Source organism: Aristolochia californica, unplaced genomic scaffold (genome assembly GCF_029961685.1).
Source record: "Aristolochia californica isolate CCGP_79_NKW_82.1479 unplaced genomic scaffold, dmAriCali1.0.hap1 SCAF_13, whole genome shotgun sequence".
Lineage (NCBI taxonomy): Eukaryota > Viridiplantae > Streptophyta > Magnoliopsida > Piperales > Aristolochiaceae > Aristolochia > Aristolochia californica.
The window spans coordinates 4,636,280-4,658,414 of NW_027181804.1; the positions used below are offsets into that span (position 1 = coordinate 4,636,280).

Here is a 22,135-nt window from a genome sequence, read left to right on the forward strand (position 1 = left end):
TACATTATGTAGTAACTTAACACTTAACTGCTCATGTAATCCAACCATGTTTTCAATAGGATAACTATTACAAGTTTCAAAACCGAAAATATTTCTTATAGTGAGACTCCGCTACAAGAAATATGGTACCATGAAATAAATAGGATTTGCCGGTCCATGGACTAGCATTAGGGTTTGTCCCTTCCCATCACATGGGAAAGTGAATAGAATGCATCTCCCCATCTAAATGGGTTTCGTTCACCCTCCTCAAAGGATCTAAAGGACTAGCTTTAATACTCGTCTAAATTCGTAAATATGATACAAACACAAGTATAAATATAAACCAAATGCTCAGAAGTTCCAATTGTCCCTATAAACCAAATTCAGAAAAAAAAAGTCATTGTCATTATAACAACTTTATTTCTTGGTATTATTTACATGAATCCTCTTTTTGGTACTGTTTGATTTGATAGCTCTGTTGCTAGGTTAGCCTTCTTCGGGTCTCTATTGAAACTCTTCTAACCAATAAACTGTTGCTAGACTCCTCCAAACATTTTGATTTGATAGCTCTGTTGCTAGGTTAGCCTTCTTCGGGTCTCTATTGAAACTCTTCTAACCAATAAACTGTTGCTAGACTCCTCCAAACATGAAAGAAAAAAGGTACAAAAAGATTTTCAAGTGTAATATGAAACAATTGACTACCAGAAAGTAAACAACAAAGAAAGTGGAGGGCAGCAGATTTCTCAATGCAAACTTTAACAACTAAAAACTAATGTTCTACCAAAAAGAGAAACAAGTGAAAAATTAAACGTTATTGGAGTATGACATTTGGATCACCTTTACAGTTTGCACTCTTCATCTACAGTGAAGAATTCATACCTCTATCACCAGGCCTCAGCAACTCATCAAGTAAATTAGCATCTGCTTTTTCTGTAGATCACAGCTTAAAATGTGTACATGTTAACAAACTAAGTACAACATCATGCAGTAAAATCACCAGATATTCTCCAGTTGAATTATCAGGATGTACAGAAGAAATTTTATACACCCTAATTTTTTAATATCTTAATGCGCACGTTGCTCTATACTTCAGTCAAGTAGCTATTTCTCATTACCTTATGACTTTTTATGGATGGTGGATAACAAATTGCAGGGGTGGAAACTCATGGAGTGAAATTCTCAACTCCATGGAAGGAAGACTCGTTTCAGCCATTTTCAATCCTCTCAAAAGACTCTTTGCTGTTTCTTTTTCCTGTCACAAACAGATGCACAGTTGGAATAAACAGCATTTTAGACAAAAGGTCTGTTAAAGAGGAGGGAGCAGAACACTCCGTTTCCCCCAAGCTTGATTCTTTGAAGAAAGGAACTTCGTGAATTATGTGTTTTACAAACCATTGCAGTGAAAAAGTGATCATGAGTACTTACTCAATTTAGTCAAAAGCAAATTAAGATCTCCAATCCACTCAACATCTATGCCCCAAGAGAAAAGAAAACACAAAGAAATGTATAAAAGAGACTAAGACAACTTACCGGACCAGCATAATCCAAGAGACGTGTGTAATACATCTCTGCTTCATCAATATTTCCCTGGGTTTTGCAGTAATTTGCAAGATAATGCAGAGCCTCAACCATATTAGGCCCATCTCTCTCTTCAACTTCCAGTCTCTCCAAATCCTTCTTATAATAAAAGGCAGCCTCATCAAAAAATTCAAGCTCACTATTCAGTTTAGCCAATTGGTATAGCGCAATCCCCTCCCTGTCATTACAGTTTGCTGATCTTTTATAGCACTTAATTGCCTCTTCAAGCATATTAAGTTGTTCTGACTGGTAGCACTGTGCCATGGCATTCCATAATCGGGAATCTGTAGGTTGTAAATAGGCTGATCGAGAATAATAATGAAGAGCATAATATGGCATTGCCAACATCTCATAAGTCTGGCCAAGACATACCAGGCTCTGTAATCATGGGGATTTATCTCAACAGCCCGACGATAAGAATCAGTAGCAGCAGGCATGTTTTTCATCTCAACATACTCATGACCCATCAGGGTCCAAGCTGATAAATACTTTCTATTTAGTTTCAGAGCCCTCCTAAAATACAAGATAGATTTCTCATGCTGTCCTCTCAAACTATAATAATTCCCAATTATGCAACAAGATTCAGATCGGTACTTATCAGACAAGAATACCTGGTGAGCAAGAAAACTCAAACCAGAGAAACTCTCTTTTGCATATAGTACATTTGAATATACATCCATAGAGTCTACACGGAAGGGGTCATTTCTTAGAAGCTCTTCAAACAGTATTTCTGCCTCATCAAGTTCTCTTAAACTGTACAGGGCTGTGGCTATCTGAGCCTGAATATAGTCACCGAAACGAAAGACTCCCTCCAGCTGATCATATTTTGACAGAGCTTTGCTGTACATTTTGAGTTCCTGATATGTACTAGCAAGGAAGAAGTCTTTCATCCAGTGGTCTTTAAGATTGAGGCTATTCAAAATGTCAGAAGTGGTGCACAGAATTTGTAGATCTGACCATGCACTCCAATTCCAAGGGTATAGATTGACAGACTCAACAAGAATGGGTTGAGCAAGATCTTCGCAACCTTTTTCTCTAAGCACCATGGCATACAAGTAGAGTCCAAAAGCATCAAGGTTCCCTCTTTTATGCAGTGCAGATAATTCCCTTTCAAGTGAAACCAACTCATTGTTCTCTGTATCACTTTTCCCTAGAGATCCTTCAAGTTCTATCATTTCTTCCTCCTTTCGCTTTTCTCCCGCCTTCGTTGGGGAAAGTAAACACAGATGGAACAGACAAAAATTGATCAAATATGAAGTTAGAGCCCCCAAATAAAGTTCATTTTGAGTCAATGAAATGAAACTAAATGAAAGATCATTATCAGTAAGAAAAGAACTTTATTTTAGAAAATTAAATATTAAATCATCAGGCTAACCATTTACAAAAAAAAAAAAAAAGCCATCATGATAAAATAAATCAAATACATATCCAGATAATTTTCTCTTTGAAGAGGAACTTAGATTGCTAGAACTCACAGTTTTCTATATAATTTAATTGTTGAAATATGTTTAATGCAACTTCTTTCATCTCATCACCAAAACAGACTGACAAACTGAGTAACATAGATAGTAGTTTCTAAATTGTTCATATTCAAGTAATAGAAGTACAAAACACAGTAAAGAAGCCTAAAAGATAAACAACATAATTATTAGTTGAGTTAATTGTGCCACATCTCGAGTCCAAAACTGTGCTATTTCAAGAAATAAAGCGGGTGAATGCCCCATCCACTTGTTATTCAATTCACATTCATCATTTGTAAGGCCCCGGCCACCAAAGAAACTCTTATACAACAACAAATTTTACCAAAGTTGGTGATGACTTGTCCACCAAACTGAATAATGCTCCATGTTGAAAACTTGGGTACAAATTAAAGCCATCCAAACGGAACTTTTGAGTATCATTTCTGCACAGTAAAACTTGAAAGTAAACGAAAAGGGAGGGATCTCTTCCAACAGATGGCTGCAATCATAATGGAAACTAATCTCACACTGAAACTCCTTCTCAATTCTTCAGAAGTAAAATTGCTAAACTCAAAGGCAGTAGTTAAATCAACCATATCACAACCTAAGGACATGGAATTACTGTGGACAATAGGTGAAAACAAAATGTAATTTTTCACTGGAACCTTGTAAAATATATAAATTTCGTTAGAAATTTTTTTTTGAAGAAAATCATGAATCTTTCTCCGTATTATTCAAGAGAAGGAGAACCAATCTCATCCAGTTCCATACTTTTGACCATTTAACTAGTGACTCAACAATCATTATATGCCATCCTGCGGGAAGATTTTAAGGCAAGACAAGCATGAAAGACGAGGAAAACAACTCAAATGCAACTAAACTTTTGATTGCTCGAGTGGGGGAGCCAGATAAAACCTCAAAGAGGAGAGCGGAGTTCTTCTCAGTGTTCTAACAAATTGCTATTTTTTCCCAACCTAATTTTAAGAAATTTCGGGTATTGACATCCATAACAGCAAGACGGACAAGATGAACAACAGTTTTCTGATTATAAACAGAAGGGACCAGAACAAACCAGGTAAAGGGCATAGCATCGCAAAAATGTAGCCTTCTTTCCTGTCTGATTACGAAGAACATGAGCAGCTCTTCGGTACTCGCGGCAATCGAAGAAAGATTTCGCTAGTAAGTATTAATCATTCTCCATTTCATCGTCAACAAGAGTCGGAGTGCAGACATAGGAAACGCCAGCTAGGGGGGGGAGGTAATGTCACCTGTACGGGACCTGTGGGCACGGATATAGGAACTGCCACCTCGGTGAGCCGGCGTGTAACGGGACGGGGTTAACTTGGCAGGTTCCGGTTCGATCCCAACCAGCTGTTCTGCCGCCCTGAAAGGCCAGAAAATGAAAATGGTGTTCAGTGCATACGCAGATCGAGATCATGAAAATTCTCAAGAAACGATTACACTGAGCACTAACAAACCATTTTGACGCAGAGTACAAGCATCGATCAGAAAGCTGACGGATTGCGGTTCGAAGCTCGCAGCGATAAGCATCCTTGGAGCTCATCCCCGTCTCAGAGTCTTGCTCTCAATCTAGAAGGTCCTAACGGAGTACACTTCGGCTGTTCCTCACTTCCTCTACTGAACCTCCCCCTTACGGACGAAAAGCGGGGGAAGAAGGGGCGGAGAAATTGAATTTCGACTTTCGAGGGTAAACCAGAGTCTACTGTAGCTGTTAAAATATCCGAAACGGTACGAGGGTTAACAAGAGTTCCGTGAGATGAGAAAACAATCAGGGTTGGGGTTGGAATTGGTTCTAACGGAGGTTTTTTAGGTTAGAAACGGGTTGGGTTAAGTTTTTGGGCAAGAACAGGGTAAGAGAAAAAGGTAATGGAGCAGGTAAGGTTGTTTTTCTAACTTAGGTTGACGGAAAAGGAGGAAAAAAACTTGGGTTGACGGAAAAGGAGGAAAAAACTTGGCATTGACCCGAGCCGAGTCCAAACTGGCCTATGTTCGAGCCTAAAATTGTTATCGAACTCGAACCTAATAATTTTATTCGAATTCGAGCCGAGCTCGAACTTCAACATTCATTTAAAACTTTTAAAAAAATATGTCTCGAGTTCGGGCTCTAACATATATTTAAAATTTTTAAAAATTACATGTCAAATAAATTGTATATATAATTATACATACATTTTACATAAAATTGGGCATATATTTTACCTAAAATTAGGCATGACCTCTACATAAAATTGGACATGACCTCTACTTAAAATTGGGCATAAGGGTGGCATTGAATTTAGCTGAGTTTGAACCTTCCTATGTTCGAGCTGAGCTTGATTTAAATATTTTGAACTCGAGCTCAAGCCGACCCTAACCTCAAGCCTAAAATTGTAATCAAGCCCGAGCCTAATAATTTTAATCGAGTTCGAGTTTGAGCTTAACCTACATTTAATACTCTAAATAAAATATATGTTAAATAAATTATATATAAAATTATGCATACATTTTAAAAAAATAATGATAGGGGAGGTTCAGGATTGAATCACGATAATGGATTAGAACGCACCAGTATTAATCTTTTTTACCCCAAATGTTGTCTAGCTTATTTTATAATTTTTGAATCTGGCCATAAATTTACTATAGCCTCCTTAGTGTCCCTGGTTGAAAAGTTATATTCTAGGAAAAACATTTATAGTTTTTTTCCTACGATACATATTTCCAAAAAGTCATTTAAATAAAATTCAATTACTATTAGTGACTTACTAGAAAAATTACAAGAAATATTTTAAAATTTTATTAGGAAAGTTTAATGGACCTCTTAGGAAAATAAATAAAAATCGATAATCAATCTAATATATTACTATATTTATTGATAAAATTTTAATCAAATAAAATGTTAAACACAAAATTGCTATAAAAATTGCTTCATGTTAAAAGTATTACAACATCAATTGTCAAATACATATTAAAAAAATTTCTATACGGTTTTCTAGCTTATCTTGGCAGAAAAATCTTACTCAGAAAATTATATGATTTTTTTCATAAGAATTTTCAATTAAAAAATCTTTCCAAAAAATATGAGGCACTAATAGTTTCTATAAACATATTTATACTAAAATGCCTTTTCAACATTTTTTGAAAAAACCACTAATAGTCCCTAGAAATGTAGTTCTACTAAAATGTCTTATGAAGGGATAGTCGGAGTTTAAGAAAGAGTTTTTCTTTTCACTTGCTTATTATCTTTCATGTACGAAATTGTCTCCGTACACATCGGGGGAGGGGGGAAATTATTTCCCCTTTTAACTTAGGTCTCTCTGTTTTCCCCGTCGAGACAACACCGAGGGAAGGGGTCTAGCGGCGCCGACGAAGACCTGTCCTCGGAGATGATGGCGGCAACGGAAACAGAGGCAAAGGCAAACAATAGGAGAAAGAAATCAAAGGAAGAAAATGGAACCAAGCAGAAGCGAAGGCAGCCGACGAGCAACTGTCGACGGCGATAGCAGCGAACGGATGGGCTCAACGATGATGAGAGGAGAGGAGGGAGAATTCCCCCCCTCGCTTTGGCTCCCCCGCTCCCGATCCTAAGTCCAAACTCTCGAGCCCGTCAACGAGCCGGCTCGTGAGCTTTAGAACTCGAATCGTTAACACAAACAAGCTTTACTGAGTTCGAGATCCAGATAAATCGAATCGAACCGAGACAAACTCGATCTGCTCGCAAACTGGCTCGGTGCGATGCCACCCCTAGATCGGAGTTGGTTTTCCAAAACTTGGTTGATGTTTTTTTTTTTTTTCAGGGTAGGGGTTTATTTGGGTTTTAGGGGTTAGAGTTGGGTTTCTAAAAACTTGGCCTTGATTGGAGAGGACAAAATGAAGTGGTGGGAAAAAAAAAATAGGGTAGGTGGTTTAGGTTGGCTTTCTAACTCTTAGTTATTTTTACATGGTCAAGATTTAGAAGTTGACCTTGGAGTCATGGTAGGGTTTTTGAGAGAACATATTTTAGTAAAAGGGAAATAAGGGGCTCACGCTCAAATTTCAACCTTTCGTGTTTTTTTTGCAAAGTTGGGTAAACCATCTACAATCAGATGAGATACGAGATGATTTTCCAACTCTGATTTTTTCCGTTCGGATTAAAGGTTGATTACTACCCACCTTATGTAATACTCGAACTACTATTTTTTTTCTTCCATTGCACGGGTTCATACTAGTTCCAAGTTATGTGTACAGGACAACATTTGGCATACTCGTATACATATGGGGAATTATTGATTTCCCCATTTCGATTTCAATTTCGATTTTCCTATTTTCTTCAATTTTCCCATTTCGATTTCGATTTCGATTTTCCCGTTTACTTTATTGTATTAGTGATTTAATAGTGGTAATTAAATTATTTTTAACTCGAACACTTGGTTTAATTAACTATTTTTTATAATTAATAAAATCAATGGTTTTATATTTAATGAAAAAATATTTCAAATTAATAATATGTAAAAATATATAGTGTGTTATAGTTAGTATTCGATAGATTTTTCCTGTTTAATCATGACTTTTTTATGTTAAAGAACACCATATATTATCAATAAATTAATAACTTAAATGTATTATATTCGTTTATGTTATTTTTAACGTTATTTATTTATTTTTTATGATTAATCATGTGCACAGTTAATTGACTCACATAATTAGTATTAACGTACAATAAACAATAATCTTTAACTAATATAATATATAATTAAATTAATTAGTACATTAATATATTTTAGTTATACATTAAATTAGTTATTCGTGTAGTAATAATGTTTATTTTACCTAATATGATGTTTAAGTATTAACATTTAATTGAGTATACTTTACAAGTTACTAATTCTCTTAGTTTATGTTTTTCCTCATTTGGGGACACTAACACCGGAAATTGTTTTCCAGTGGACATGAACTTGTCCATACTAACACCCATTTTGAAGATGAAGATCACGTAGATGCATGATATGAAGATGAAGATCAATATCAAATTTCCAGTTTGTTGACTAACCCCCCCTTATGGGCATGTTAGTATACTTTGTAAGTGAAAGTGAATTCACTTTCATTGGGAAAGTGACCCCAAAAGCATTAGTATGTTTTGGGGAGTGAGATAATTTACTTTCACTTATTCAAGTGAAAAAACGAGTAAAAGTGAATTCATTTATCTCATGGAGTATCACTTTCGTGAGATGTGTGGATTTACTTCCACTCGACATTTAACTTATACTTGACGCTGAGTTTCCCTCTTTTTATAGCTTTCGCTCTCCTCTTTCTTTCTCTTTCCTCTTACTTGTGCTCGCTATCCGCTCTCCTCAAAATGTGCTCGCGGTCCATCAATCTACTCGCCGTCCATTTGTCCCTTGTTCGTCGCCTCTCATCTTCCTATTAACTCTCTCTCCAGTTCTCCTTTGAGTCTTAATCCCTCCTCTCTTTCTCTCGACGACCCTCTCTCATAACCTAACCCTAATTCTATCATCTCAACCTCGCCGACCCTCTTTCTAACCCTAATTTATCTAATCTCATCCTAATAGCTCCCAATCTTGAACCCTCAAGCATAAAATTCTCTCAATTTCTCTAATGTAAAACCTAAATCTATCATTCCCACCCATTTTTTCTCATAATCCAAATTTTACGAAGTATTTTTTTTAAATTTTATTATATAATTAATTAATCATAAATTAATTTATAATTATTTATTAATTGATCACAAGTTAAAATTAATCTTAGTTTATTAATAAAAATTTGAGTACAACTATCTTATAAGAGTTAGTAGACTTATTTTATATAATAAAATATTAATTTATATAATTTAATAATAATTAATATTATATTTAATTAGTAGTTTAAGAGCGAGAACTTAGATACTATAAAATAATAATTTGATTAAATATTTTGATACTATAAAAATTATTATTATTTAATTATTTTATAAAGATATGTTTAATTAATTAAATAATATTAATAATTTATTATTTATTAACTTATTACAAGTTATAATATATTTTAGTTTATTAATAAAATTTTAAATATAACTCTCTTATAAGACTAATTTTAATTATTTTATTCTTGTACAGTTAATTAATTAAATATTATTATTTTATTTTAATTATTTATTAATTTATCATAAGTTCAATATATTTTGGTTTCTTAATAAAAAATAAGTAAAGATTAAATCTATCAAAATTTTTTATTAATTAAATATTTCTTTGCACTTTACTCTGTAATAACTAACACACAAAATTACTTAATATTCACATTCCATGAATTTACTCACACTTTCACTTTACTTTCACTTTCACTGGACACTTCGCACTTCACACTTTCGTAGTGCAATAAAGCCCTTCGAGCTGCGACGTCTCTGGTCTCTCAGCTGTGCTCGCTCTGACCTTTTTTAGTGCAATGTCTGAAGACAAATGCGGAGTACCGGGAAGCCCTTCTCCCCTTTCTTCCGTCTCCGAAGAAGGAGAAGACAAAAAGGATAGCAGCAGGAAGCGTCCCCGCGATTACGACTCGGACTCTGATAACCATGAAAATCTGAATGATACTGCCCCCCCGCCCGATGATTGCCGTTCTTCCGACGATGCCCCCGCGTCAAAGCGCAGAGGAAAGTCCCACGACGTTCTGTTTCGGATTGTCGTACCTTCGCGGCAAATCGGGAGAGTTATTGGCAAAGGAGGAAGTCAGATCCGAAGGATTAGAGAAGAAACACGCGCCGCTATCAAAATTGCAGACGCTGTTGCTGTAAGCACATTAAGTAGATTTTTAAGCATTATTTTAGTGACTTTGGTGTCTTTCGCTCGTCATAATGCTCTTCCTCTCTCATAGCTTCTCTTGCCTCCCCATGGTTGCATGCCTGTCTGAGTTTTTCGTGCCGCAGCGATAAGAAAAGATAAAACTCATAACATTGTGTCAGCTCTTATTTGAGATTTACTATTATAAGTTATTGACTGAGAGAAGCTAATGAACTTGTGCTGAAGCTGCACGCATTGTGAATTTTTTGTTGCAACTTTGTGTGGCAGCGGCATGAAGAGCGGGTAATCATTATAAGTTCTAGAGACGATGCCAGTGTTATTTCTGATGCGGAGAGTGCTCTCTATCATATAGCAGAAGTCATTCTTCAGGTGAATGTAATCCACTATTTGTGTTTGCGTAGTTTTATTAGATGTATCATGTAAGTAATTAGTTTTGATGGTTGGTAATATGGTAGTGGAATTAGCATTAAGCAGAAACGAACATTCGAGCCTAATATTCTATGTTCCTGGAGTGTATTTAGCATTTCGAGGAAAAAGAATTGAGGAACTGTATTTTTCTTGCTCTGTTTGATAGTCGTTGTGGAACTGATTCACTTTGTTCCTTATTGCTATAAACGACATTGAAACATGTTTTTACTAATAATCTGTAGTTTCATTCTTAGTTTTTTAGTTTTATTCTTCATGGATTGAGAAGCAACTAAATTAATTAATGTTGTTTGCCTGTTTCTCTCGAGCATTTATTTTAACTTCTATATTACAGTAGTCCTTTGATTGAGCAGGGTGATGAAGGTTTAACGACAAGCGTTGGTCCTGGACATGCGGCCTCCAGTACCATCAAACTCCTGATAGCTGGATCCCAAGCAGGTTGTCTGATTGGAGTTTCTGGTCAGACTATTGAAAACATAAGGAGTTCCTCAGGTGCAACAGTCATGATTTTAGCTCAAAATCAGTTACCTTCTTGTGCATCTGCTCACGAATCTGATCGCTTGGTGCAGGTGAGCTTGTTCTGTTTTTTCTGAATTTCTTTGCATGTTATTCGGTCATCATCTAATTTCTATTTCAACCTTGATTTTTTTATATTATCTTGGAATATTTGAAGTTCTACGTATTATTAATATATCAGTTTTGAATATAATCTTTTATTTCATTTCTTTTTGATGGAGTTTGATCTCTTGCTTCATGTTTGAGCATATTGCTCCCCTGATATGTGTTATTTGAGTTTTGAGGTCCAATGGAGAGAAATCAGCTGCAAATTAAGTGTAAAAAATTGAAATCCTTATGTTATGAAATGTTTTCTTATGTGCTTTCTGCTTTTTATTGCACAAGTGGGTTTCAAAGCTGACAGTATTTTTTTTCAACTTGTTATGGTTCGTGTTAGAAGTCAGGGGTAGTTTGGTCTTTTCATAAGTGTGGCAAATCTGTTATAATGTAGCCAGAAGGTCTCAGATTTATAGTATGGAGTTAGGGTAGTTATTACATAATTTTCAGATTAGTTAGAAGTTGTTTTAGTCACTTATGTATACGTCCTTATGCAAAGGGGGTAGTTTAATCTTTTTCTTAAAACAACTTAAGTGACTTAATCAAAAAGAGATGGGGTTGATTTCTGCTCCATGGATCAGGCTCTCAACAAACCCTTCTTTTCTAAATATCTCCTTTTCTTTCCTCTTTTCCTCTTCAATCTCTTCTCTCTTTCGATTTTACATGATATCAGAGCAGTTTGATCCAGGAATCAAGGGTTAAGGTAGGTCTTTCCTCTTATAAATTCTTCGATTTCCCTCGAGGATTGGATTCCTCAATTCACTCTGCTGATCAGACTTAAAGGTTTGATCTTTTCCTTCTTCTGTGCCTTAACCCAAGGTTAATGCTCATATTGCTATTTAAAAGCAGTTACTATGTGACTTTTTTTTTATTTTGTAAGGATCGAACTGTCTACTGCATACTGCCTGTGTCACCCATCTGAAGACACAGGATTGCCTACGCATATTGATTTCGGGGCTATATTTGAGTTTTATTCTTCTCCAATCGGCTCAAATGTTGTTCCAAGGTGGATACTACATATCCAAGCTAGGTGTTATAAAACCAGTGTTTTTCGTGTCTTGTGATCTGCCAGGTGTTTGAATAAAGGTGTGCGTAAAGAGGTGTATTCTGTTTTTATTCTTGTATTTGGTGGCTAGTTGCAGTGATCATGACTGGTTCTAGAGAAGTTATCACCCCTATGAAGTCTACCGGCAGAAAACAAAGAATATACTCAGATATCCTCCGTAAAGTTAGATGGAAATAATTACTTGAATTGGCCTAGAGCTGTCAAGAAATTCTTAGTTGCAAAAAAGAAAGCCAAGTATATTAGAGATGATCCACTTGATTGAATTACTGAAGATTGGGAGGCTGAGGATCATCAAGTACAGACAAGGATGTTGAATTCTATGCAGCCACATTTTAGTGATCAAGTTATTAGTTGTGAAACTGCTAAAGATAAGTGGAAGTCATTTGAGTCTATTTTTTTTATCAAGAAAACAACTTGTCTTATGTGTATGAGCTATTTGTTAAGTTTTTTAAGTATGAATAGAGAAACAAAACTCTAACAGAATACTCTACTAAGATGCTTGTGGTTAGGGGTGGGCACGGGTTGGGTCGGGGATGGGTTTGCAAAAACCGAGCTTGACACTGAAACCCGAAAACCCGAAAATCCGAACAGGGTTGGGAAACCAACCCCATCCCCGCCCCGCCCCAACTTGACCTTGCATCCCCAACCAATCCTCGGTCCATTCCTACCTGGTCCCCATTCGTTCGGTCCATAGATAATGACCCATTAAAAAATCTATAAACCTGTAAAAATTCTATTTTTTTTTTAAATTACAAAATTCTCAATACACCATAACCACAACATAAAACTATATTTATTTGAGCCATTAGGCATTATAATTGAATAAAAAATGTTTTAAAACATTTATTTTTTCTTAGTAATCCATAAGAAACTTATAAAATTATATTATTGAATCATTAGAATATATGTCATTCATATATTTTCTAAAGGTACATGTATAAAACCCTCTGGCGTCGGGCTAAGCATGGATTGGGATTGGGGAAACCCGTCCTTGACCTGAAACCCAACAGGGTTTCCCCCCTCCCCCATCCCCGACCAGCGGGGTGGAATGAAAAACCCATCCTTGGGTTTTTGGGTTGGGTTGGGTGAGGTTCCCTGCAAAACCCGAATTGGTGCCTACCCCTATGTGGGGTGCTACAAGAGATAATATGACTTCTTCCATTTGCCTCTAATCTTTTGAAACTACGAGAGAAGGATGGTTTGGGGCCAAAATATGAGGTTGTACGAGCACAAATGTTAACAAACAGATTGTGAATCCCGACCTATGGGCATTCCATCCTCTATTTTGCGAGGCAAAATTCCGTTGCAAGTTTTGAAACTAGAATGCTTAATATTTGAAGTCATGACCAGGGTGTTCGGTTCCTTGTGTTTTGTTCATTCTTTTGGTCCTCACATTGACAAGTTCTCTCCTCAATCTATGGAATGCATTTTTCTTGGTTATCCTAGTAATCAAAAGAATTATATGTTATGATCCTATTGACAAGAGAACTTACATTTTAGTAGATGTAACTGTAGAATTTAGGATCCCATGATAAGAACTTCAACCAAACTAAGAAGAAGAAGGAGAAGAGAGAGAGAAGAGATCAATCACCAAGGGAAAGAGCTTGGATGGAGGAGAAGAGGGAGAGTGCCTACCAAGGGAGAGAGCTTGAACAAACTTTGGGGAAAAGGAGGAGAATGCTCTACCTCTTAGCCAAGGCCTTTGTTTATAGCTTTTACAATGCCCTTTTAGGGCTACAACATTATAAAAGAAGAGACATAAAAAAGACAAATATTTACAACTTCATGCCATCTTTATGAGAAGTCTTCTTATTTATCCATATGCCACTTCTTAGATGTGTGGGTTTTCTTTTCTTGGACGTGTGGGGTTGAACCCACTTTTCTAACAACGTGTAGGCATATAAAGGATAAGATCTTAGATGTAACCGGTTTAGTAAGAATATTTGTTACTTGCTCTTGTGATGAAACATGTTTGAGGGAGATTATACACGTTTGAAATTTTTCTTGTATAAAGTGGCAATCCACCTCGATGTGTTTGGTCCTTTCATGGAAGACTGGATTCGAAGTAACATGAATGACTGCTTGGTTATCACAATGTAGACCCATAGACCCTCCTTTATAAAATCCTAATTCGGTAAGAAGAGATCTGATCCATAGGAGTTCACTAACTGTATAAGCCATAGCCATGTATTCTTCTTCTACACTAGATCTTGCAACCACATTTTCCTTTCTTACTTCTCCATGTAACCAGGTTCCCTCCAACTTGAGTGCAATATTCAGAAGTGGACTTCCTATCATCAGGTGATCCAATCCGCATATGAGAACCCTTCTATGTTGAAGTGGCCATTTTTCTTATAAAGCAATCCTCTTCCTGTGGCTCCTTTTAAGTATCGTAATATTCTCTCCAAGGCCTGCCAATGGGTAAGTTGTGGTTTATGCATATACTGATTCATCACATTTACATCATATGATATGTCTGGCTTAGTTACTGTGAGGTAGATAAGTTTGCCCACAAGTCTTTGATATTTTCCAATATCAATATCTTCTCCAGAACTTGCACATAATTTTACATCCACATCCATAGGTGTGTCAGTTGGGCGACACCCCATCATCCCCGTTTCTTCGAGGAGGTCCAAAACATACTTCCTCTGAGACAATATTATCCCATGTTTGGACTGAAGAACTTCTATGCCCATAAAATAATTTAGAAGTCCAAGATCTTTAGTTTTGAATTCATGACATATCATGCTTTTTACTTGTATGCTATGCGCATCATTGCCAGTTAAGATAATATCATCAACATACACAACCAATAATATCTTACCTTTTGTGGTATCTTTAAAATATACCGAATGATCTACTGAGCACCGATGAAATCCAAACCGTAGTAGTGCTTGGCTAAATTTATCAAACCAGGCTCGAGGGGACTGTTTAAGCCCATATAAGGACTTCTTTAAGCGGCATACAGACTCTCCCTCAACCACATAACCAGGTGGTTGAACCATATAAATTTCTTCACGTATATCACCATTTAAGAAAACATTTTTGACATCGAGTTGATATACAAGCCATGAAGAGTTAGCGGCGAGTGATAATAAGATACATACTGAATTTAACTTGGCAATAGGAGAGAAGGTCTCCTCATAATCCACTCCATAACATTGAGTGTACCCTTTAGTGACGAGTCAGGCCTTAAGACGAGCAATGGACCCATCCAGATTGTGTTTGACGGAACACACCCATTTACAACCCACTAGTTTCTTACCTTTTGGAAGCGGTGCTAAGTGTCATGTTTGATTCTCATATAAGACTTGCATTTCCTCATCCATAGCCTTCTTCCATCCTAGATGTTGCAGGGCTTCCTGATAGAACTGCAGAATAGAAGTGGAAGAAAGAGATGAAATGAATTGAGAACAAGCAGAAGACAAACGATGGTGAGACATGAAGTTGGATATAGGGTGAGAAGTAGTACAGGAATGGTTTTCTTTCTTAGAACAATGGGCCGAGTATCAAACTGTGGACCAAAAGGGATAGGAGAAGGACTTATCTCGGCAGGATTCGAAAACTCCACAGGTGAGGTGTCGGCCGGTGCTTCGGGGGGACGGAGCGACATCGGCATTAAAGGGCACAAATGGACAAGTAGTGGTAGGATGGGAAGGACAAACTTAGAGGGGCATCTTTCGAGGAATAGAATGAGGTGTCCTTAAAAAAGGTTACATCCCAAGACACAAGTAACCTTTGAAGGGTAGGATTGTAACAGACATAACTTTTTGGGTACGAGAGTAACCCAAAAAAATGCACTTCATAGAACGAGGAGCAAGTTTACTTTTCTGAGGAGATGTGATATGGACAAAGCATGCACATCCAAAAACCTTTACTGGAAGACAAAATGGGTCTTCACTAGGAAATAATACAAAATATGGAGTCTTATGACCCAATAGTGATGAAGGTAACCTATTGATAAGAAAACAGGTCGTAAGTAGAGCATGGGGCCAATAAAAGTAAGGTACCTTCATGGAGTAGAGGCCCCGAGGAACCTCAAGGAGATGACGATTTTTTTCTTTCAGCAACACCATTCTGTTGAGGGGTGTCAACACAAGATGTTTGATGGATAAGGGTATGATCTTCACAGAAGGATTGAAACTCACTAGACAAATATTCTTTAGCATTATCAAACCTAAGTATTTGAATTTTCTTGTCAAACTGAGTTAACACCATAGCATGAAAGGCTTTAAAGATAGTAATTATGTCAGATCATTCTTTAAAAAGATATAACCAAGTAACCCGAGTAAAATCATCAACAAAAGTAACAAAGTATTTAACATGAGAAATATTAGAGACGCACAAGGGTCCCCATACATCAGAATGTACTAAAGAAAAAGGAGCTACACTGGTAGTTTTAGGCCGAGGAGAAAATATGCTCCTTAGGTGTTTGCTTAATTGACAAACCTCACAATTGAAAGTAGATAAAGACTTTAGCGGAGGAAGTAAATGGTGAAGGGAAGGTGTAGACAGATGACCAAGCCGGTTGTGCCAAAGTTGTGCCTTGGATGTAGAGGATGAAAGTGCAACTAATGGAGGCAGGTCGAAGTAATACAAACCGCCTTTTTCATGGCCACCACCAATCATCTGTTTCATTGTTAGACCCTGAAATACACAAGAAGAGGGTGAGAAGGTGACAAAACAATTTAGATGTTTTGTGAGCTGGCTTATTGAGAGTAAGTTTAAAGGGAATTGAGGAACATATAGGATATCTTGAAGTGGGAAAGAGGATGTAATAGAAGAGGATCCCTTGCCAAGTACTTTGGTTTGGGTACTATTAGCAATAGTAACAAATTTATTGAGATTACACGAAGATAAAGAATTGAGCATATGTTTGTTACCTGAGAGATGTTCGGAGGCCCCGGAGTCTATTATCCAAGATAAAGAGAGGAGGAAGAGGAAGAAAGCATACCTGAAGCAATAATGGTAGTAACTGTAGGTAAAGGTGGAAGGGAAGATTCCATAATTTTATTTTTTGAAATGTAGTGAGAGTCATCTTCCCGAATTGTGAGTTAGGCTTATATGAGATATAGAATTAGTCACTTGCAAATTGAGATATAGAATCTTATCCACAAGATCAGGCACTAAATCATCAAAACATTTGTGTCTATGTCAAGTGGAGTCACCTTCTAGAAATGAATCAAATCCTCTTATATCCTTAAAAAAAATCTCAAGAGGTTGGAGTGAAAACTTATTCCTTAACCCATTCCAAATTCGTGGCTAAATACTTTTAGAACCACAATTTTCTTTCTTTGAGATCCTTTGTAGCAAATAAGGTCTCTTATAAATCTCAACTCATTGGGACAATCCAACTTTCAAATAACCAAGTATTGGAGTTCAAGAGAGTAGAGAGGGCAACAAAATAGTAGAGGCACGTAGATGAAATTTCATCATGCTGGGGTGTAAACATATGTTGGTTCACCAGCTAAATGAACAAATCACATGAGCAGCACCAAGTGTGAGAGGCCTTGCAGCAACATGTACTGGAATTCCAACTCATAGAAAATTGATCCAAGTCACATGTAAGTGACTGAATCTCAAATCATCAATCTTGATAAAACAACTTGTAACAACCAATCTTGATCAATCTTGTAATTTAGCTACAAGAAGACTAAGGTGATAACATCTTCTTAACACAAGGGATTAATCTTCACAACTTCTCATATGAAGATCATCTTTTCTTGATGTAATTCAGAGATCAAAACCTCAACATATAGCAAGGAAAATGTGTAAATAATAACCAGAAATGACTTATCTCTTCATGGTTGGACTCCTCCCTTCATGAGTTATTTCAAGGCCAGATCTTCATAAATATTTTTTCGTATACTTTATCAAATTGGATTTTAAACTCTATGCTCTAATACCATGTAGAATTTAGGATCCCATGATAAGAACTTCAACCAAACTAAGAAGAAGAAAGAGAAGAGAGAGAGAAGAGATCAATCACCAAGGGAGAGAGCTTGGATGGAGGAGAAGAGGGAGAGCGCCTACCAAGGGAGAGAGCTTGGACGAACTTTGGGGAAAAGGAGGAGAGAGCTTGAATGCTCTACCTCTTAGCCAAGGCTTCTATTTTACAATGCCCTTTTAGGGCTACAAAATTATAAAAGAAGAGATGTAAATAAGACAAGTATTTACAGTTCCTCTTTTCCTCTATCTTTTCTCTCTTTCTATTTTACAGTTCATTTATTTTCTTATTATTGCTCATCTTAGAAAGCTCAACTTCTCAACAGAGAATCAGCTAATTAAGCTACAAAATGTTCCAAGTAGATCCTTGTGCAGACTTAAGGAGTTCCTTTTCTTAAAAAAAAATGTCCAGCCAATAAAATTGGAAATGTTTGATATCATTCATGTATAGAAGCAAGATTGTGTCAGTTAATTATTTAACTGTCAATCTTTGTCCCAATGCAGGATAAGGGTTACTTCTGGTTGATAGCCGGTACAATAGTTTTTTTTTTTTAATTTTTTTCTAAATTTCTAAGATGTCAAAAACTCTTATTTTAAATTTTGCATGACAGTGGGACTTGGGAAGGTGGGGGCTTCTCTGCCCAACTCTGTAGAAAGAAGGGGGAGGAGAGGGTTGGTTCACCCATTCCCCTTTGTCTTTGTTTTAAAAAACAGAGAGGACGGGGAGGGAGGCACTATGATCTGTATATAACATCAGTCTGCAGGTGGAAATTGTTAATAAGTGAATTTTGCATAGGATTCTGAAGAAAAAGCTTAATGACCACAAATAAAATCAGTAGATGGTCTGGTTCATCTTGGAATATTTATCAAAGTACCTCCCACTTTAGGCCTAAATACACTTGCAAATATATCTTATTTAGGCTCAAAACATTCAAGAAAATTCCGAATCTTCTAGTACTTTGTACATTTTAATTACATTCACTGAGAGTATGTGTGGCATATATTTTGATGTTTATTGTGAAGGTCAATTTCAATAAGCCATATATATTTGCATCTTCTGTGAAAGAATAGATAATTAAATATCAATTGACCAAATGAGTATGAAAACTAAAAAGTCAGATTCTCTCTCTCTCTCTCTCTCTAATATGCGTAACCTGCTTTTCTAAAAAACTGGTCCATATTTCGAAGTGGACTGGTGAACAAGTGAATTACTAACTTTAGACTTGAGTGAAGAACAACTAGGATTGCACTTAATGAGAAATCAATTATTCTATTTTACTGTTTAGTCTACTTGGAATTTGATGCTTGCCTACTTGGTTTTCTAAATATCCTTACTTTTACTGGTCCTTAACTCCCAGAAAGCTTTTTTTGAAATGCCTTTTTTCCTGGAGCTAATGGGATGCAGTTGTTTAAACTTTAAATAGTGCATTCGTTGTTTGCGTTGGCAATCAACAATTTCCTTACAATTGCTTAACACAGGTCTCAGGTAGCATTCAAGAAGTGTTAAAAGCCTTGGAGAAAATTGCAAACCAATTGAGGTTCTATGTTTTTTTTTTTTTGCCATGTCTCTTCATTCACTATCCTTTTTATCACATTTTGTGTTAGTTATTTCCTTGCTGTTTCCTATTTATGTAGGGGAAATCCACCAAAAAAAGTGATTGCTGTCAGGCCCACATACAATGGCAGTTCTGCTCATTCAGATCGACATTTGACACTCTCTTCAGGTTATTAGTTCTACATCTGAAAATTGCTTGAGATTTATTGGTTTATAAACTTGCACAATAGATCTCCTAAGTGGTTAGTCATTTTGGGATGAACCTTGACACAACTTCGACATAGCATCATAGCTGGTATTTTACATGCATCTCCACTCAAAATTTTATAGACGTAGGAGCCATAAAGGGGCCTACATGTGGGGTGGGGAGTGCTAACAATGGTTTCACATGAATCAAAGATTACAAAGATCATGTGCTTATTTGTTGGGATGAGGCTTCCTAGCTTGTCTAATCCTTTTAAGATGGAAACACACTCAAACTTATCAAGGTATCAGAGCTAGGTTTTAGCTTAAGCGGCTGTTAGTCCCCTATTTGTATTAGTCCACATTATTGCCTTATGTGTCAGTTCTATTGGGCTTGGATTGAGAAGTGGCATTAGCATGGGTATTAATCCAACATCTGAAAATTGCTCAAGGATCTGTTGGTTTGTTTATTAGCTTGAGCAATAAGCCTCTTATGACCTAAATTCAATATCAATACCATGGAACAAGGTTTCTTGATATTCCTTTCAATTATTTAGAAAAAAATGTGCTAGATTAGACTTATTTTTATCTTATTGCAAGAATAATCTTAAGAAAACCACTTTTGCAGCTGAACATGTTACCTCAGAAATGATAATAGCAGAGGCTTTGATTGGAGGCTTGATTGGAAAACATGGATCCAACATTTCAATGATTAGAAGAGAATCAGGAGCTACAATAAAGGTACATATACTTCTTACTAGTATCCATCATAATTGGGACCCTCTTCAGATTTTCTACCTGCTTGGAAGCAGCTCTTGGATTCTGCTGTTAGTTACATAATAAGTGCTCTTTTTGAGATGCAAGCACACTATTTTGTGGTGGCCAGAGGACTTTCAACTTTAGTGAAGTTTTCTACTTTTTCATAACTTGTATCCTTTTATTCTATGAATACTCCTCTGTTCCTTAAGTCTTTTTGTTACATCTCTATGACAGTCCTCACAGGTGCATTATTAATCCTCCTTTAATAAGTTCAAAGCATTATTAATCCTCCTTTAATAAGTCCAAAGCATTACAAATGATTCTCTTGTTTATTCATTTCTAAATTTTTCTTTAAAGTTGCCCTTGTTTTGTCACTCAACTATGACATCTTCATCCCGAGTGCTTCTCGTGTTGCTCAATATTTCCCTCATAATGAAGTGCCAAGATATATTGAGGTTCCACCATATTGCTACTAGATTATGTTAGTTTGTTTTAGTCTCACACAAATAAGCACTTGCAAAAATGAAGTATGTTCCCATTTTGGTATGAACTTTGATGCTGTAGTGTCACATATTGGTGATATACATCATGTTCTCGTAACTTTTTTTATGATCATTTCTCTGTTGCTATTCTTAAGGTCACAGGTGGGAAAGGTGAACAAGAGCAACGGCTAATTCATTTTTCGGGTACTTCTCAACAGGTAGGTGTTTCCAGAACTAATTTGGGTAACTGTTGTCCTTTGGTTTAGCTATTTGAGATCTCTAAGCTGGGGACTTTTGGCGGTTGTAAAACAGGTTGCAATTGCCACACAGTTGGTTGAGAGATACATACATTCTCAAGTACTTTAACAAGGTGTTCTTCAAGAGTCCTTGGATCTAATATCTTTCTTGTAAATTTTCCTTTATCTTATCATTGAAGAAAAAGGTCCCCAAACCTCCCATCAATTAACCTCGAAATGGCTTGCTTTTGCATGTCATTTTGGTATAGATAAATACCTATAGAAGGCAAGGCGTTGGGGAGCTATTAATCACATCTTCTGTGTATTCCTATGGTTTTTAACAGAATCTGCAAAGAAATAGGGTTGTTTCTGAAATCTGATTTGGAACCTAAGCCTAAAACAAGATTTTAGTTCCTGCAAGAGCCCAACCTGTTTAGAATGGGCAATGGGTAAGGACCAGCTGCACTAAGGGGGTTTCTTGACACAACGCTGATGCCAGACAGGTATGGTTATTACGCTGATTTTAAAAATTGTACTTGTACTGCATTGGAATTACAATGGCTTGGAAAAAAATGGGGGGCCCTTAAACCTTTCACCTTGTATCACCTTACAGTGGTGAAATTCCTGTTGTTATACTCATAAACCATGTGAACATCCATCTTCAACTTAAAGCCCGGTGGATCTGAAAACGGATTAAATCTAGCAAATCCTATTGACCATAAGGTTGAACACAGACTTGAAGTTGAACACGGCCCCAACACGTACTTTAAACCTGATCTTTAAACCCGACATAAAAAAACCTAGGTTTAGAAAACCAACCTTGGCCCCCCAGTTTACTTTTCTCTCAACCTCATTCTCACCCAAAAACCCAACCTCAATACCCAACTGGCTCCTAAACCCGGAACCCAAAAACGAAAATATCGTTAAAAAGTTATTCCTACCTAACTCCTATTTCCCTTTCTTGACCTTCTTATTGCCCTGTCTAATCGGGGCCTTTAAACCTGATCCATAAAAACTTGAATTTGGAAAGCCAATCCCAACACAACCTATTTCCTTTTACCCGTTTCCACCCAATTTTCATTTCCA

General features: G+C 36.5%; 1 protein-coding gene and 1 pseudogene across 3 annotated transcripts; one reads left to right on the forward strand and one right to left on the reverse strand.

Moving 5' to 3' along the window:
* Nucleotides 1-225: 225 nt before the first annotated feature.
* Nucleotides 226-4,581, reverse strand: LOC137948313 (anaphase-promoting complex subunit 8-like; annotated as a pseudogene).
* A 4,840-nt stretch (nt 4,582-9,421) lies between these two features.
* On the forward strand, nt 9,422-21,661 carry LOC137948549 (flowering locus K homology domain-like). Of its 3 annotated transcripts, XM_068794634.1 has the most exons (9): nt 9,422-9,773; nt 10,052-10,153; nt 10,564-10,779; nt 19,314-19,372; nt 19,470-19,558; nt 20,201-20,313; nt 20,969-21,031; nt 21,126-21,183; nt 21,394-21,661. In XM_068794634.1, exons 1-8 carry the CDS (start codon nt 9,432-9,434, stop codon nt 21,177-21,179), a joined length of 1,038 nt encoding a protein of 345 aa, XP_068650735.1. In that variant the 5' UTR covers nt 9,422-9,431; the 3' UTR covers nt 21,180-21,183; nt 21,394-21,661. The 3 variants fall into 3 exon arrangements, with proteins under 3 accessions (XP_068650735.1, XP_068650734.1, XP_068650736.1); XM_068794633.1 differs by having other exon boundaries at nt 21,126-21,661; XM_068794635.1 differs by lacking the exon at nt 10,052-10,153 and having other exon boundaries at nt 21,126-21,661.
* The last annotated feature ends 474 nt before the right edge of the window (nt 21,662-22,135 follow it).

Coding starts and splice junctions, on each gene's coding strand:
- LOC137948549 (XM_068794633.1), top strand. CDS start 9,432: ATGTCTGAAGACAAATGCGGAGTACCGGGAAGCCCTTCTCCCCTTTCT. Junction 9,774..10,051: donor AAATTGCAGACGCTGTTGCT/GTAAGCACATTA, acceptor TTTGTGTGGCAG/CGGCATGAAGAGCGGGTAAT. Junction 19,373..19,469: donor AAAATTGCAAACCAATTGAG/GTTCTATGTTTT, acceptor CTATTTATGTAG/GGGAAATCCACCAAAAAAAG.